General features: G+C 39.1%; 2 protein-coding genes across 2 annotated transcripts; both read right to left on the bottom strand.

The window, feature by feature from the left end:
* Positions 1 to 2,660: 2,660 nt before the first annotated feature.
* Positions 2,661 to 10,701, bottom strand: LOC143465092 (trypsin-like). The gene is made up of 8 exons (XM_076963251.1): positions 10,559 to 10,701; positions 8,019 to 8,135; positions 7,298 to 7,459; positions 7,050 to 7,147; positions 6,772 to 6,922; positions 3,886 to 3,997; positions 3,672 to 3,808; positions 2,661 to 3,272 (listed from the first exon to the last, which is right to left on the bottom strand). Exons 2-8 carry the CDS (start codon positions 8,055 to 8,057, stop codon positions 3,072 to 3,074), a joined length of 900 nt encoding a protein of 299 aa, XP_076819366.1. The 5' UTR covers positions 8,058 to 8,135; positions 10,559 to 10,701; the 3' UTR covers positions 2,661 to 3,071.
* Positions 8,338 to 9,033, bottom strand: LOC143465210 (uncharacterized). The gene has a single exon (XM_076963399.1). It carries the CDS (start codon positions 9,031 to 9,033, stop codon positions 8,338 to 8,340), a length of 696 nt encoding a protein of 231 aa, XP_076819514.1.
* Positions 10,702 to 17,491: the final 6,790 nt, after the last annotated feature.

Consider the following 17,491-nt stretch of genomic DNA (forward strand, 5'->3'; position numbering starts at 1 on the left):
ATTGGAATCATTCCTACTAATATCTTCCACCATGTCTCATCTAAAGACGGCCGGAAAACCTTACACTGCTGTAAAGCAAACGAAAAAGTCTTCTGTTGTGTTTGCAAATAACTTCCTTTACGTGAATTATAATTTCGTCGCTTTGGGCAGTTATTAAACGATTCATTGTTTGTGTAACTAATGCTTAATTATGGTTTGTTTTGGTTATGGACGAAAAGCTTCGATTGTAATCGAAATCGCTCTAATTAACCTGAAACAATTTTTAAGTGCTATGTAATATATTACTTTGATGTAACTGAAAATTGATCAAATCGCGTAATGAATATTTATAACCATGTTCGTATTACTCCAAAACATTGCAAGAAATTCAGATGTCTTTGTCGAATGATACAGATGGTCATCCACTAGGCTAGATGTCGCAGCGCGTGTGTTGCAGGCTTGCAGCCACTGAACCCTACTGTTGACCTTTTAACTATACTGGCATCACGAATGTTGACATTAATTGGTGTTATTCATATTCTTACAATTTACTGCATTGTCGATACCGGTATTTTTTATATAAAAGATGCTGCTGCAAATGTTTGCCACTATTATGTCCACGGTAAACGTTACTCCAGGTCAAAACATGTGACGTTACTTGCTTGCAATTTTACTTGACATTTCTAGATTACAAAAAATCATAAATTAGTATTAAGGATTAATTAACTGCCTACCTGTGATTATTTCTTGCATTTGGTGTAAATTTAGTTAAAAAGTGCAAATATGGTTGCGAATGCAACAAAAGACGATAAAGGCTCTTCTATAACCTAATTAACGTCTGATTACAATAGGTTTCATTTTACATTCACATGCTACCACCTTCATTGCCGCGGTGATTTATCCACACACAGTCGGTTTGTGGAGTAGCGCAGTGCTACTCAAATTGTGGTATACGCGTAGTGGTAGCGCAAGCAGTCACTTTCCAGTACGCGGTATACTGTATTAGAAAATAAATGTAACCAGGACGGCTCGTACATAGGTGCTGCAGGCTCTCTTGTACTTTTTGTCCAAATCAAATGAAAAAAAACGCTAACAAGTTTTAGTTTTCTATTCTTCTTTCAAAGCGCTCAATATTTTTAGTTTTTTTTAATTGGAAGCACTTAGGAATGTGTCACAAGTCACAAAGTATTTTGGTTTGATTTTTTTTTCTTCGATTCAGAGAAGTACTTTCGGTTAGCAAGTTGGTAGCAAAATGGTGGTTTAGGCTGTTGGGGTAGCAGCCCAAAGTCACATAAAACTAACCAGCATAAAAATACGCATGGGTTTCTGTTGCTTTGGAACAACCAGTTAATACTGCTGGTAGGGCAGTGCTACTGCACCAATATTAGTAACTTAACTAAGTTTCATGCTACTGCAACAGGACCTTGCATTTGCAAGTTAGGGTCGTTTTAAGGATGCAAAAGGCTGAGTTAGTGCAAGTAATAGAGGCTTAGGTTTGAAGGCTGTGTCCAATCAGAGTTGGCAGGGTTTATTCCAAATTGGGTTAGCTTGCAAGGAAATCAAGCAACCTTCAAAGAATCAAGATTATTAACAGCGAATGGTTGTCCGTACTGAAGCTTTCGTTAGGTTAGCCACACCCAAGCAATAGACCTATACTTACATTTTGAGTTTGTGAGCGTGAATAGTTATTTGTGATGGCATATGTAGTTAAATTTTGTAGTTACGTTGCAGTTACATTGGTCAAGCACAATATAAGTCTAGAATAGACTTATTTCGAGGTACGGCGGCCAGCTGGTTTTGGGTGGGAAGATTGTTTCGATCGCCTATGCTTAAAAATCGAAATTTTCGACCCAATCTGAATCTTAATTTTAAATTTCAACCGTTTCGGGCATTGGCTTGTAAAGATTTTGCTCAGGTTGGTAGCACATGAATTTTTTTACACAGTAAAGGAAATATATTGGAAACAGGTGGGGCAGTTTTTATTTTACAGTGCTTTAAATCCTACGCAATGGTTTTGTTAGACATGAGGTTAGGTTACGTGGTCAGCATGGCATGTGACGTAAACGTTTTTGTGGCATCAGCGGCGCGTTACACATACTTTCACTTGCATTTCAAGCAAAGTTTGAAACAATAGATTAGCAGTAAATAAGAACTGAATTACTTTTAATTACACGCACTGAAGATAACACGCAAACTCTAATGCATTTCATATCTCATGCTTCGCTGACCACGTATCCACACGTCATATGGGACAAGTGCAGTGCGTAAGATTCATACCTCTGTAAAATATAAACTTGGCAACATATTTTTGCTTTATCGTGTAAAGAAATTCACTTGCTATTTACTTCCTCTTTAAACTTTACCCTAAGTGTCATCATGTCTTACCAAACATCGTGTTCTAAATTTCCTCCTCCGAAAACCCATTGGACAGACAACGAACTTACCTGAACATTTAGGCAAAGCTATTTACTGGCAAATTGGTTCTGGCAGAACATATCTGGATGGAATCTTGTTCATTACAGCAAAGCTGAATCAGAAGTAATATTTTGACCATCCATACAATATGGGCCACCAGACTATGCGCGACTTATATTTCGACCAAACCTTCCAAACGCTGGTTTGTTTGTCACTGTGAGTGAGTGTACAGCACACTTCCTGGGAACGAAAAACTTCGAAAAAAATCTATTTGAAACAATTTTGTTTCAGGTTTGATTATATTTATGCATACTTATAACTATAATTTGTTATACACACCAGCTTAGATATATTTAAAGATGCACCAAGAAATAATCAAAAATGTTTTACAACTTTATCAATTTTAGTTACGTTTTACTGGTAAAAACCATCAAATTCTTTCCTGAACGAAAACGTTAACTATGCGTCGTTCACCGTTTTTACTATAAAACAAAAGTTTTAATGGTCAAGTTACACTACAGTGCTTAACATCAACTTTTAACAAATATTTTAGATCGGTTGATTTAGCCGGACAAAGCAAGAAAGACGATCATACAATATCTTTTCAACTATACATTATAACTGAAAACTAACAAAATGACATCTTCACAATCATTGGTTCCTTGTTTTCAGCTTGTCTAGGTACAAGTAGGAGAAGGTGCTTCTGGCGGACTGATTCCAGTGATGTTACGTATCCAATCCTCAAAGAAGCTCACCCGTGTGTAGCGATCTTGGGTGTCAGCATTTCCACAGGAAGCGCCATTGTTTAAAACAATTCCAGCCACTTGACAAGCACATGAGTCACATCGTTGGCATACAAGCGGTCCGCCGATGTCGAGCTTTTGCAGAATAAGAAAAATGCATATCATTTGAGAATATCAATATCTTTCTTTTTAAGGTTTTAATCTTAAAATGTGTCAGTTTAACAAGAACGTTTCACTAATTTTGCATGTTAACAAAACTTAAATGTCCTACTCGCTACCAATGTCCTACTCGCTCCATTAGAGCGAGAGCTATACAATATACATGACGTCGAAATGGCGGCGGGCAAGTGGCAGTTTTTATTTTGCCACTCGCCTAAGTTTTCATTAGAACAATTCGTGGACATATTGCTGTAACTATACTGGATACATTCCATGCTTTATTTTAAGACTAACTTGTTCAAACATTTCAAGTTTTGTTTTTAGCTTTGCCTTCGCGGCAGAATACGGCGAAATTAAAAACAATTAAGCACTAACCGGGCAAGGACCCAGGCCACCTTCCACTTTCCCTGCACAGATTTGCCGCTCGGTAAGATTGGAATTGTCTGCGTCGCATAGTTCCCATGGTAAAGTACGAACCTGGACCTCCAGAAGCATTCTTGAAGCAACAGGGGCTGACAGGCAAGATGAACCAAATAAAAATAAATTGTCTCTTCGGGTCATTTAACAATAAAGCAGACACGCCATTCACCTCCGTCTCCCCAGCCAGTCGTCACGCAGGTGACGTCCTCACCCACAAATTCTCCGTCTGGTAAACAAACCACTCCAGGTGCGGGAGTACCAAGCGAAATAGGTTCCGTTAACTGAACAAACAAAAATTAATGTTAGTCGGAGATAGTGTATTCAGGGCTGTTCGATTCAGGAAATTTCGATTTCATGCGCTCTTGTAGTGAAGAAAAATTTCTTGACTTGTATATTAGCATACTCTATAACAAAAGTAGGCAGTACAATTTGGCACTTTGTGACAAAAGCACTAAATTATCGATATTGCTACCCTAATAAAAAGTTTGTTTTTAGAGGCGAGAGATATTTCAGATATTGCTTCTGACAATCGCTGTGGCCAAGGATAACTTTTGCTATTTGATTTTATTGAAGATACCTTATTTGGCTTAAAACAATTTGCATTGTTTGCAGTGAACGCAGTAAGTAATCACAAATACCAGCGTATAAACCAGGGCTTCCCAAACTTTTTTGATCGCGACCCCTTTCAAACTTCTGAAGTTTTCCGCGACCCTTCACGTTTAAATTGATAAGAAGTGCGAAATATACATTAGTCATTAGTGACATTTATTGAGATGCAAAGACTGAATTCAAGCAACCAGTACTCAAAGCCTACTTACTACTTTACACATATGTAGGCTACTGCAAACAAAAAAGCACACACATTTATTCAGTGTGATTGGTCCGACTGCTTTCTGCTACAAAGCAAGTCCAGCCGTGGCTCAATATCTGTTAATGCTGGTCTCAAGGCGGTTTCTATGTTTATTAGGCTGGAAGTATATTTTGTTTTGATTGTATTTTGTACTTCGTGTAAAATTGGTATACGCTCTGCGACCCCTGAAGTTCGTTACGCGACCCCTTGCGGGGTCGCGACCCCCAGTTTGGGAAGCCCTGGTATAAACAGTAGAAGCGTCTGTTTGACTAAACTTATTACGATATATCATAGTTTTTGCGTTTTGGCTATCAAGTGAGTATTTCGTCAAACGTAGGTCACGCAGCGCTTTGTTAAAGATCGGCGGTTAGGTTAGAAAAATGGGTGTGAAAAAATAAATTTAGTTACAAAGCTTTAAATTAAAGTCATTATTTGATTAAAAGGAAGATATATCTTATAGGATGCATGTTGTTGCATGCATTATGTTATGCATGTTGTTGCTAAAAAGTGAATGTATGTTAAGATTTATATCATTGGTATGGTTGTGGTATATATGTATTTGGTATAATATACCAACACCAAAATGTTTTCGTCCTGGGCATGACACAAAAATGCAACTGTTTGAAAGGCTCTGATATCGGAGTTTTAGAATCGTAGGAATTTGAGGCTACGTCTTGTTTCTATAGCTCACAGGTCTATTCTGGCCCGGAGCGGTAGCTTCGGCCAAAGTTCCAAATATGGGTCAAATAGCATCACTACTTTGTGATTCACTTCAGCTTTAGGAAACCAGCCCATGTAAAGAAGCCGGAATGGATACTGTAGAGTGGTATAGTGTAACTTATTTCTTTTCGGCATCTTTTGTGGCCGAGCCACCGCCAGACTAATTCGTGCATTGCAATCCTTCGGGCTCGGTCAACAAGGTTAAGTGCATGGAGGTCTTAACCAATGGGCTAACCAGAATCTCCACACTTCCTAGCCAAGCAAGCGCCGTGGAGTGCCTATTCCAGGCCAACCGTCTGTGGGGATAAAAAGACGGGAGGTGGCAGTCACGGATAATAAGCTCTTACCAACTGACCCGGGAACAAGCGCCCCTTTACACCAAGTAACTCCCAATCAAATAAGCTTTAACACGCTAACGCCTGGCTTCACAGTCACGAAACGAGAAAATGCATCTTATGATGTTTTGCGTTTGGTTCATCGGGGTTGTGCTGCCAAAGGAAAAAATGCAACCTATACCGTACGTGGTTTAAACACTTGTAGAAGTTTTGCTAATATGAAACAATAGATACCTATTGTAGATAAATAATAATAATCAATTCCAGCGTTTACATTTTTTGTTCATGTTCAAACCAAGCTTGTGTCTGAGCTAAAAATTGTTGATGGCAAGCGTCAATTTTTGTTTTGTCTGCGTTTGACAGTCGGTGGTATTTTATGTCACTTGTATTCCAGTATGTCAAACATATAGTTGTAGTTTTTTCAATACCTTTCCGCTCGAAAATCTCGGAGGTTGCCCTGGGGTTCAGGCAAATTAACTTACATGCAAGCAAATAATATGTACAAACTCACCGGGAAGGCAGGGTTGTTGACCAGAAAACTTGTACTGAGTAATGCGACATTTTTATGTCACAATGACCTCCATCTTGTGACATAATAAATTTATTCAATTCGTATTTTGTTCGCTTGTATACAGTACATGCATTCGCAAAATTTACGGTGTCTTACTATTCAGCCACTGAATACTACTCATAGAACCTGTATACTTCTACAGTAATATGCTAAGATAACCAAGGGCAAGATAACGAATCTTACCGAAGTGCGCATGCGCACACTTTCCGCTGTGAAAATATTAATTATTTTTAATTGCTAATAAGAGCAAGAGCCGAAGAACGAATGGTGCTCTTCTTTCATTGACCAGTGAGAGCGATGCTCTTATTTTAAAGAGCTGTTGCCTAGCTGTAGTTAATACTTTATAAACTTTGCTTCCCTGTACATTTAACCATGTGCAAAACTTTATGAGAATGTATCTAGTAACTGAGGCTCTAGTAATTTTACTAAAAAATAAAATAAACAAATTTAAGAGATTTCAACTTTTATTCTTTATTATATACTTGTTTCAGACCCCTATGTTATACTTTAACTGCAGCATCAAGCCAAATAAACTACCAAGTACAGTACAAGGCTTCATAAAAGTTTGTTTTTACTTACTTCTAAAAGTGCAATGTCGTAGTCACATGTTACGTCGTCAAACAAAGGATGCTTGATGATAGACTTGACCTGAATCTGATGGTCAGCAGAATTGAGATCACCCAGATTAAAAGGGACGTTTGCATACAATTCCGTACGATCTGGCTCCGTGCTTTGGTTACAAAAATATACAATTTTGTTTTAGAACGTGATTTGCTACAATTTATAGAATATAAAGCATGGAAGATTACCCAACTTGGTAAGTTTATGAGCTTATAAGCAAAGGCATCGACACTTACCCGAAACAATGCGCCGCCGTTAAAATCCACTCGTCTGTCACCAAGTAGCCGCCACATAAACTAATTATGGCATCTGCATCTGTCTGACCACCGAGGATCTGAGAAATATGAGAAAAACAGATTTCTAACCTTCTTCTCACAATAACCATGTTTATCGTAAAGCGATACAGCTATTGGATGTAAGTGTTATAACCGCTGTACACTCGATTCAATGATGTTATAAAACGTAGGATTTGGTTTCCACTTACCATCCATGGACACGCAGTCGTGTTTGCTATCTCACCGCCGGCAACTCGACCGGATTGTCCCGAGACCAGCCCACAAGAGTCGTTTGGAAGATTTGATGTATCGCAACACTGGTGGTCGCGATCTTTAATTATATCGAGCATAATGTGGGTGTGGACAAACGTCTGCGCACATAAAAGCGAATTTCTGTTATAATATTGTAAATTGTATTTCATTACAATAAAGTTGTCGAAAACCTTCCAAAGAAACCTGTCGCCTTCAGCGCATTACTCACACTTCTTTTACGAATATACAATGAGCCAAGTCCGTCACTTCTACATAACCACCCAGTGTGTACGGATCACACACACAAAGTTTTAATTGTTACTTCAGTGAAAACTATACGTTATAAAAGGACTTTTGCCTTATAACAAATTGACTTGACCTTTAAGTGGTGGCATGAATTCATTTTTAAAGAAGGAACACTTGGCGTCAAACGCTAAATTTTACAAGTTACACGCGAGTGTGAAAAAACGTTGATAGCTGAAATGTTTAATTTCTTCCTTAAATGTAACCAATTAATTGTACACTTGACCTGGATGGATCCATGCAAAGGACTGGTCTTTGTAACTTTTGTTTGATTAAAGATAGTATAAAAATACCAGTGGCACCGTTGTTTTAAATAAGTGCTTTCTACTATCATTTATCCCTGGCTTATGAATGGTTCATGTATTCTACTTATACCTGCAGTGCATTCTCCGTCGTTGCAATCCTGGTATTCATTCACGCCGTTACCGTCACGACGAACCTGGGTGCCATTTCCGCAAGATCTAGAACACGAGCTCCATTGGCTGGAAATGTCTGTCAAGAATTAAAGCACAGAGAAGTAATGGGGCAAAAACTCGTTTGTGTAATTGGGGTATCCATTGATGTGAATTAATATCTCAGGCTATCTGATGCCAATTTTGTTTAATGGTTAAACTAAATCTGTGGAGAAAAAGTATTCTTCTTCTTCTTCGTGTGGAGTAGATGGTTCTTGAATTTCAGAGAGGGAACAAAAACCTCATATTGTAGGGCAGGTGTTTGTTAGCCAGCTGACCAGGTTTTCATCCATTGTTGTCAGACCACGGTTTCCACAAGGATGGCGGTACGTGGGACAAGATTTTATGACGTAGTCTGCAGTCTGCTCTTCTGCACCACACTCACAGGCCGCAGATGGAGCCATACCCCATTTGTGCATTGTTGAGCGGAAGAGGCCAACGCCAGTTCTAAGGCGATTGAGCTTGGTCCAAGCACCCCTGGGAAAATGCATTCCCGGTGGTGATGTGCTGGCCTTCGAAATGTAGCCATGGAGTCTGGAAGAATTTTCTTGCCACTCCATGCTCCATTTGTAATCCGCCCAGCTTGCCACATTGGTGCTTGACAGGTTAAAGTCATCCAGTAAATCCAATGCAGCAGGGACAAATGGGTGCCTCGACTTAAGCTGCCGGTGTCCTCTAAGTTGAGGAGACAGGAGCCGGTTATGCAGAAGATGCCCAGGCTCCAGTGCTCGGCGTGCTAGAGACAGTGTGGCTCTCTTGCGGCGAAGCTCCGATGGGTGAATACCTGCTAGGACAAACAGGTTGTCTGTTGGTGTGGGGCGCAGGCATCCAGTCACTAAGCGCAGAGCGTCATTAATCGGCTTATCTATGAGACGAGTGTGAGCACTACGACACCAAGCTGGTGTGCAGTACTCGGCGGCAGAGTGGACCAAAGCCATGGTAGCTGTACGAAGTGTTGTACATCCAGCACCCCAGCTAGATCCTGCCAGTCGTCTCAAAAGCCCAACACGTGTTGTAAGCTTTTTGCGAAGTGACTCCAGGTGGCGACGAAACGTGAGTGCCCTATCCAGCTTTATGCCGAGGTATGTTGGTTCGGCAGTGAAAGGGAGAGGACGTCCATCAACAGTGATGTTGACGTCACGTTGTGCCTCCTTGTTGTACAGGTGGAAGGCAGCCGTCACCGTCTTGGTTACACTGAGCTTCAGCTTCCATTTCTGGAGATAAGTGGATATGGTTGCCATGTCCTGGGTTAGGGACCTCTCCAACTCCTGCCAGTTTTCTGCTCTATGCATAATTGCCAAATCATCAGCGTAAGCGAACTTTTTGGCAATTGTTTCTGGCAGGTCGTGCGTATAGATGTTGAAAAGGAGGGGAGCCAGGACTGATCCCTGTGGGACACCATTTCGCAGGCGCCGCAATCTGCTTTTTGTGCCATCACCGGTGGTGAGGGTGAAACTGCGATTTCGGACAAGTTCCATGATTAGAGAAACCATGTGCCTGTCCGGGAGTAGGCGCAAAAGCTTGCAGGTGAGGCCGCGATGCCAAACGGTATCGTAGGCAGCTGTGAGATCGACAAACACAGCACCTGCTTTTTTCTTAGCCGAAAAGCTGTCCTCGATTTCTTGAGTCAGGAGAGTAACTTGGTCCACGGTTGATCTTCCGTGTCGAAATCCAGCCTGCTCCCGAGGGAGCAGTGGGTCTATAATAGGTTCGACACGGGCGTAGATCAGTCTCTCCAGGATCTTGAAAGGGATACACAAAAGGGAGATTGGTCGATAACTCTTTGGATCCTCTATCGGCTTCATCGGCTTTGGGATGGCAACCACAAGTGCTTTTCTCCAGATTTTCGGAAGCTTGAGTGTGTTTAAACAGGAAGACAAGAACTTGTTTAGCCAGGACTTTAAAGCAGCTCCAGCGTGGATAATCAGCTCCGGGCAAATTGAATCAAGGCCTGGAGCTTTCCCAGACTTTAGCAGCTGGAGGGCGCTGGCAAACTCTTCTGGAGTAAAATCTCCAGAGATTGTTTCACCAGGAGGTGCAGGGATCCTCCAGAGCTCAGCCACCTCATTGTTAACAAGGTAAGCTGATTTGCGATCTTTCGCTTCATAGACCCCATTCTTTACTAACTGTGAGGCAATACAGTTGGCAGAGATGGGGCATGGGCGATGCGTTTGTCTGGACCTGCCAGTCAGATTGTTGATTGTGTTCCATGCCAGACGACTGGAGTGCGTAAAGTCGATGGTGTTGACAGCTTCTGTCCAGCGCTCTCTTCGCTTTTCATCGAGTCGAGCGTGCAATGCAGAGGCGGCTGATTTTGATGCCTCGCCCTGCTGGGCCTTCAGAAAGGCCTGGTAGAGGCTCTCACACTCCGCATCCCAGCACGGTCTATAGTTATTTCTACGACCGCTCTATTTCTTTCTATTTCTAGAAAAAGTATTTAAAAAACATGAATACGTAACTTACTAAAACAGGGTTTTAAGTTGCAACCGCGATTAAGAGTCCTTGTCTCGTTGCTGTTGCAATTTGTGGTGCTGCATGTTCGGGTTCTTTGTTGAGTTCCAGGTTCACAAGTTTCACTGCAAATTGACCACGCACTCCAATCTCCCAAAACACCTTCGGTATAAGCACAGAATGAGACGAATGAGAGTAGTGAAGAAGTTGTTTTTGTGATTTTTTTAGTTATTATTGCGAATTAGAAAATGGAATTATGGTTCTCGAAAAACATTTTAGTAAGGTACCTGTACCGAATAAGGCCCGGTCCCTAATAAGGCTCATTGCTCATATTTCGCAAACCCGTGCAAATAAATAAAAGATTTTGTCCCTACATAAAAACTAATATAAATTCATGATGGTTTACCAGATTTCATCCTTGTCACGTGATCAACCGATTCGCTAGAGCACAACAAAAATTTGATATTTGCAGTTAAGGTGGTTTTGTTAATTTAGAAAAAAAGTAAGTGAGAATTTGGCCGGTTAAATGAACTGTTGTCAGCCGGCTGAAGTTTTCATGTAACAACCAACTTAGTATTGAAAAGGATAATGCACTTTTTTTTGCTAAAATTTTTCTGATGATAAAAATGTGACATTTTTTTCGTGGATGCCACATGCGCCTAATAAGGCCCATACAAGATGCTTGGCTAATTGATGTCCAGACTTCAAGAGTGGTTCCAGTCATCAGTTGTCAAATTGTTGCAGTTACTTTGATGCGCCTAATGGAATCTTTTTAAATGTTTGTACAACTTAAAATGTGAAATTTCTAATAATGTTATATGTTGTCTATTACTATGTTTTGAATCAAAATACTCACAAAATTGGTGGGCCTTATTAGGAGCCTATGCTCCTAATAAGGCCCATTTTTTGGAATTTTTAATTTCTTTATAAAAATTTTTTGGGGGGTTGTCAGGTATTGTGGTTTTAATATGTTGTAGTCATATACCCTCACTAATAGAATACGATTTTTCAGTCTATTCTCATTTATGGTTCTTGAGTTATTTTCAAAAAAGTGTTAGGTGGGCCTTATTCGGTACAGGTACCTTACAAGTCGTTTTACGTTTTAATCCCATTTTATTCCTTGGTTAATACAAAACTGATATCATTTATTCGTTTTGCAACAATAGCTACAATATGGTGCTGAATTGAGCTTCATCTTGCAAGCCAGCCCTATTTCCTGTTTTTGCACTAACAATAGAACAATACAAAAGGAGGAAAAGTGTCAAAATATCGTCCTTTATTTAACCTTCCAATATGTCACAATACCCAATCTTTACATGCGGACCTGTTTTAGGCCGATTTCTTGAAATTGCGCTCTTTTCCAAAATTGGCCCCGCAATCACTCAAGCAAAGAGTGAAACATCCCTAACTTCATTACTTGCCCTACATTGTGTAATCGCATCGTCCAAACAACATGCACAAAGCAGATCAGATTGCAAAAGAGGTAGATTTTGAGATGATTTAAAATATTTTTCAAACAGAAAAAGCCAGGAAATAGTAAATTAATACTAATTCAAATTGTCGATGTTTTGAATAATAAGAACAGAAAAACTTGTCTTTGTTGCTAATAACGGACCCCCGGCTTTCAACACGTTTCATTAACTTCAGCGAATTACATCACGCAGCGAGAATAAAACAAAACTTCATTCTTGGTTTATTGCGAAGCATGGCTGAAATTATATCTAATTGGGCCCAGCAATTTGTAGCGCCGACCCTGTATGCATTACACTACAGTATTATATCGTTACCGTAGTTTCATTTAGGTGGCAGCTTTGTTATATGCTTAAGTTTACCTGGACCTGTGGCCGGACACTCTTCTAACGCGCATGCTCTTGTGTCGTTGTACGGACCATCGCAGCCTTCAACTTTGTTACACTCGCGGTGCCGGTATTGTTGCCCGCCGCCACAGGATTCTGTGCACGGTGTCCAGCTGTACCAAGACGAGTAAGCCTCGGCAGCTAAAAAAACGAAAAATTATATTGATACTTAATCCAATTCTACTTAAGTATCGCTGCTTATACCTCTGTCACAGTTAAGCAAAGATGTTGCGTTTTGGGCAATAAATCTGCTTAACCACTACACATTAGTAACAATAACTTATTTTTTCGTTATACTTGCTGACAAATACTCTTTCATTTAAGGCCAGTTTGTTTTTAGACTTGCCCTCGTTTGAAGATGAAAAAAGATCCAGGAGATAAAAGATCCAAAGATACAACTGCCAACCCACGTTCAGTATCGTCTAACAATTCATTGTTTTATTCATAACCTAACACTTCTACAGCTCCGCTGCTAAAACCTTTTAAACCAGTTTTACTGCGTTTTAGCATCTTTTTATCAGCTTCTGTACTTACCAGTAAGTAGCTAATAGCCGTATAGTCTAGTAATAGATACTTCTATTTTGTGTTTGAAACGAATGCAGTTACCACTACGGTTACTACTCAGAACGTTTGCGTAAAAGTTTCCATCCACTGAGTTCAATTTGTTCGTTTCAGTCTTACTAACATTTTTCGCTTACGCCCAGACCCCCATCGCTGCGCACTGTCACGACGCGATTACTGCAGATCCTTCGTCGATCGTAATGCAACGTATAGTTTAAGATTTTAAAACATTTCGAAGTCTTACCACAAACGCATCGCCGTCCGCAAGATCTGCAAGCTGATCGATCGCATTGAGAAACTACGTTCTTTCGACACCCATAGAAATAAATCAGAATGCGACAGAAAATATTGTTGTCTTGACAATCTCTACATGGACATCTACGCAAGATACACCATTTGTATCAAAATGAAGTAGTTTGTAAACAAATTTTGTCAGCAGATTTAAACGTAAAATTCATCAACGTAATATTAACGCAAAGGTGATATTATAAAATTTTAATTATACATTTTACTCACGAGCAATCTTTGTCAGCGGTACATTGTCTGCTTTCAAATTCGAATCGATTTGCTTCAATGTTTCGGTTGCGTGTTTGAAAACCTCTGCCGCAGTCGCTGCATTCGGTCCAATTAGACCATATCTGTAAGACATGGTGTAAACGTATAGCATAAAGAATAGTATAGTATCACTAGCATATATTTATGTTAAACAGGCTTAAATGGTTTTCGGTATTCACGTAATAGGTTTTTATGTATTAGGTATTAGGTATTTAGGTATTTAGGTATTTAGGTATTTAGGTATTTAGGTATTTAGGTATTTAGGTATTTAGGTATTTAGGTATTTAGGTATTTAGGTATTTAGGTATTTAGGTATTTAGGTATTTAGGTATTTAGGTATTTAGGTATTTAGGTATTTAGGTATTTAGGTATTTAGGTATTTAGGTATTTAGGTATTTAGGTATTTAGGTATTTAGGTATTTAGGTATTTAGGTATTTAGGTATTTAGGTATTTAGGTATTTAGGTATTTAGGTATTTAGGTATTTAGGTATTTAGGTATTTAGGTATTTAGGTATTTAGGTATTTAGGTATTTAGGTATTTAGGTATTTAGGTATTTAGGTATTTAGGTATTTAGGTATTTAGGTATTTAGGTATTTAGGTATTTAGGTATTTAGGTATTTAGGTATTTAGGTATTTAGGTATTTAGGTATTTAGGTATTTAGGTATTTAGGTATTTAGGTATTTAGGTATTTAGGTATTTAGGTATTTAGGTATTTAGGTATTTAGGTATTTAGGTATTTAGGTATTTAGGTATTTAGGTATTTAGGTATTTAGGTATTTAGGTATTTAGGTATTTAGGTATTTAGGTATTTAGGTATTTAGGTATTTAGGTATTTAGGTATTTAGGTATTTAGGTATTTAGGTATTTAGGTATTTAGGTATTTAGGTATTTAGGTATTTAGGTATTTAGGTATTTAGGTATTTAGGTATTTAGGTATTTCGGTATTTATTTATTTATAATCATTTTACATTTCAGAACTGGTAACTGTAAACGATAAACCTTTTTATTAATAATATATAATGTTTTGTTATATAATATAATATTTAGTGTTCCATGAGCACCAATCATAATAATTCGCTATGATGGGCGACGATATGACGTGGAATCGGGTATATTTTGGTAAAGCAATTACATAGACACCAAACAGCATAATAAGATGATGGTTGTACAGTAACACTGACTTGATATTTGGAGAAGAAAAATTTTTTTATTGTTTTGTTTCTTGTGCTTGTTCTAGAGATGATTAATAAATCTCCATACTTTGCTTTCAGATTGTTAGATTTTTAAACGCTCCATTAAAAAAGTGAGCTCATTTTTGTCGCGGTGAAATTCCAAAATCTACGAGGATCAAGTAATAATGACTCAGCTTCATTATTTTACGAAATTGTGCCGATTTATATGAAATATTACTCAGTCCTGGACAGACTTCCGTTGAGCAGGGTATAGTTTGGTTGTACGGCCCATTGCAGCCTGCGATTTTATTGCAATCTCGATGTCGGTGCTGTTGGCCACCACCGCAGGACACTGAGCATGAAGTCCACTTGCTCCATGAAGAATAGACTGGGTCTGTAAGGAAGATAAAAACGATTTTAAGCGTCAGTCATTTTTGACAAAACGTTTGTGTCTATAATTTGCAAGTCTTTTAACGAACTTGGTCATGATGTAGGACAGATCCTTCGTAACGTATAAAGTAGGTCTAAGTCTTTAATTATTTTAAAGTTTTTTTTACCACAGCCGCATTTTGGTTGCTCGCAACGCAGGCATGCTGTAAGTCGGCATTGTGCATATAGGTTGGCTGGACATCTTGGCGGTCGAAAGAAAATGAGACAAAGAAAATTTCTATTTCTGCACTTGTCACACGTTAGACATCTGTAGATAAAATATTATTGTGTATTATAAATGTAGATAAAATAATATTGTGGATTATAGGCAATTTTCCTTGCAAATTAATTTTCTACGATAGATTTAAAGTCCACAAAGAGCCTTAAGCGCAAATAAAGTTTGTATAAAAGATATATATATAGCATATATAGCGCTATATATAAAGCAACGTAACGTATAGACTATAGAGGTAGCTTTGTTACAGAAATAAAGCAGTTACGACGGCCGAGCGAAACGTAGCAAAAAATGTTTCGTTTTCTCTAAAAACAGAAAAGTAGATCAAGCGCTGTAGCGGTTTAGAAATAAAAAGTGTGACGTCATAATTGTGGGGAAAAGGATGTGGCGTCATCATTTGTATGAAAGGTGTTAAATAGGCATACCATATTTTTGTGATTGAAAACCGGGACGCTTCAGAACAACGAGTCTTGTCAGATAATGATTTTTGCAGAATGAAATGCAAACAAGTACCGGTACGAAATAAGTTCTTTCAATAACTTAACCGCAAAAAGAACACCTCCTCCTACAAGCCTACTATTACTGAACTAGCGAATGCGCTAACATTCAACCCACTACTGGACCAATTACCGGCGAGAATTACGTAACAATTACTGTTACATCGAACACAACGCAACAAGAACACGCATCAGGCATCACTCTTCAGCAAGTTGGCTAAACAAACCAATCACAGCATGCTAATATTCGTGTAGTGCAGGGCAATGCTGGCTAAATAAATGCCAAAGCGGGACGTTTTGGTTGACTGACCGGGACGCCGGGACAAAGCCTTAAAAACCGCGACTGTCCCGACTAAAACGGGACGTATGGTTAGCCTACCTATACAGAACAAACCAAGAAATAAGAATTAACACAACCAACAATGCTGGTCACCCCTGTCTGAGTGAGTTTAAGCCGCTGTAGTCACGCTTCAATAATTATCGGAAACGCCCTTTTTCTTGTAACGCCGGCCAAGCAATTACGGTTAAGCGGGGAAGCGTGTGTTTGACAAACGTTTATGCCTGAACTACAGCAAGGTAATTATCTTTAAGAGTGTTCTAAAGAAAGAAATTTTGTTAGTAAAACTGTATTAAACACAATTAAAACGTAAATATATGCCATGAAACTATCAATAATTGCCTTTGATGTTATATATTACAAAAGTACCACAAACGCAAAGTTATTTTTGTTTTTTAGTACAATTTCAGCATATTTAAATCGCCACTCTGGCTTCCCTTCACAGTATAAATCTTTCGCCTTTTACTAAAGATCGCTCAAATCAGTATTATTGAGTCACTCCTTCCGAAGAAAACCAGTCAGTTTAAAGTTCTACCGGGAAGACAGAAGCAAAACCAGCTTGCTGGCTAAGCAAAAGGCAGCCTACGCCTTTTTACAGAATAGTCATGGAGACACAACCTACTATTGAAAAGATGAAGACTTATGCAGATAGAGTAAACAAGCAATGGCGGTTTGAAGTACCCACAAACTACAACCGTGATAGGGAAGTTTCTATAAAGCTAAAAGACCCTTTACGAAGAGCCGATATTTACACCCTGCTAGACAAAACCAAAATTCCTTTGCAGTTCATAGAAGGAATCGTACAAAGACCTGGCCGAAATGTCGAAATTGCCTGTATAACTAAAGAAACCGCCATCAAACTTGCCGAAAAATTGAGAGACGCCAAAGAGGTAATGAATGTTATCGCACAAGGTGATGCTCATACCAACTTAAGCGTTGGATGGGTGCCAATTCACTTTCCACAAGAAAGCATCGTAGAAGCATTAAAGAGAATCGGTTTGGTCATATCGGCAGTCCATGGCCGAGATAGGTTTAAGGGCATGAGAGACGGCAGAAGAATCTTCAAAGTTTTGAAGAAAGACCTGATGGAGGCAAAACCACCATCCTACATCCATTTCGGCCATCTCAAGTTCGTGTTGGAGTATGAAGGTCAGGTAAAAACATGCCATTATTGCGATGAAACCGGACATTTCGTTAAGGATTGTCCAAACAAGGTTAAAAACCAAGACGTCGTAAATGAGTCGTGGAAGGCAGTTGGCGAGACACGCCGCACTTTCGGTGGGGTGTCGTTTAGGCAAAT

Source organism: Clavelina lepadiformis, chromosome 7, assembly GCF_947623445.1.
Source record: "Clavelina lepadiformis chromosome 7, kaClaLepa1.1, whole genome shotgun sequence".
Lineage (NCBI taxonomy): Eukaryota > Metazoa > Chordata > Ascidiacea > Aplousobranchia > Clavelinidae > Clavelina > Clavelina lepadiformis.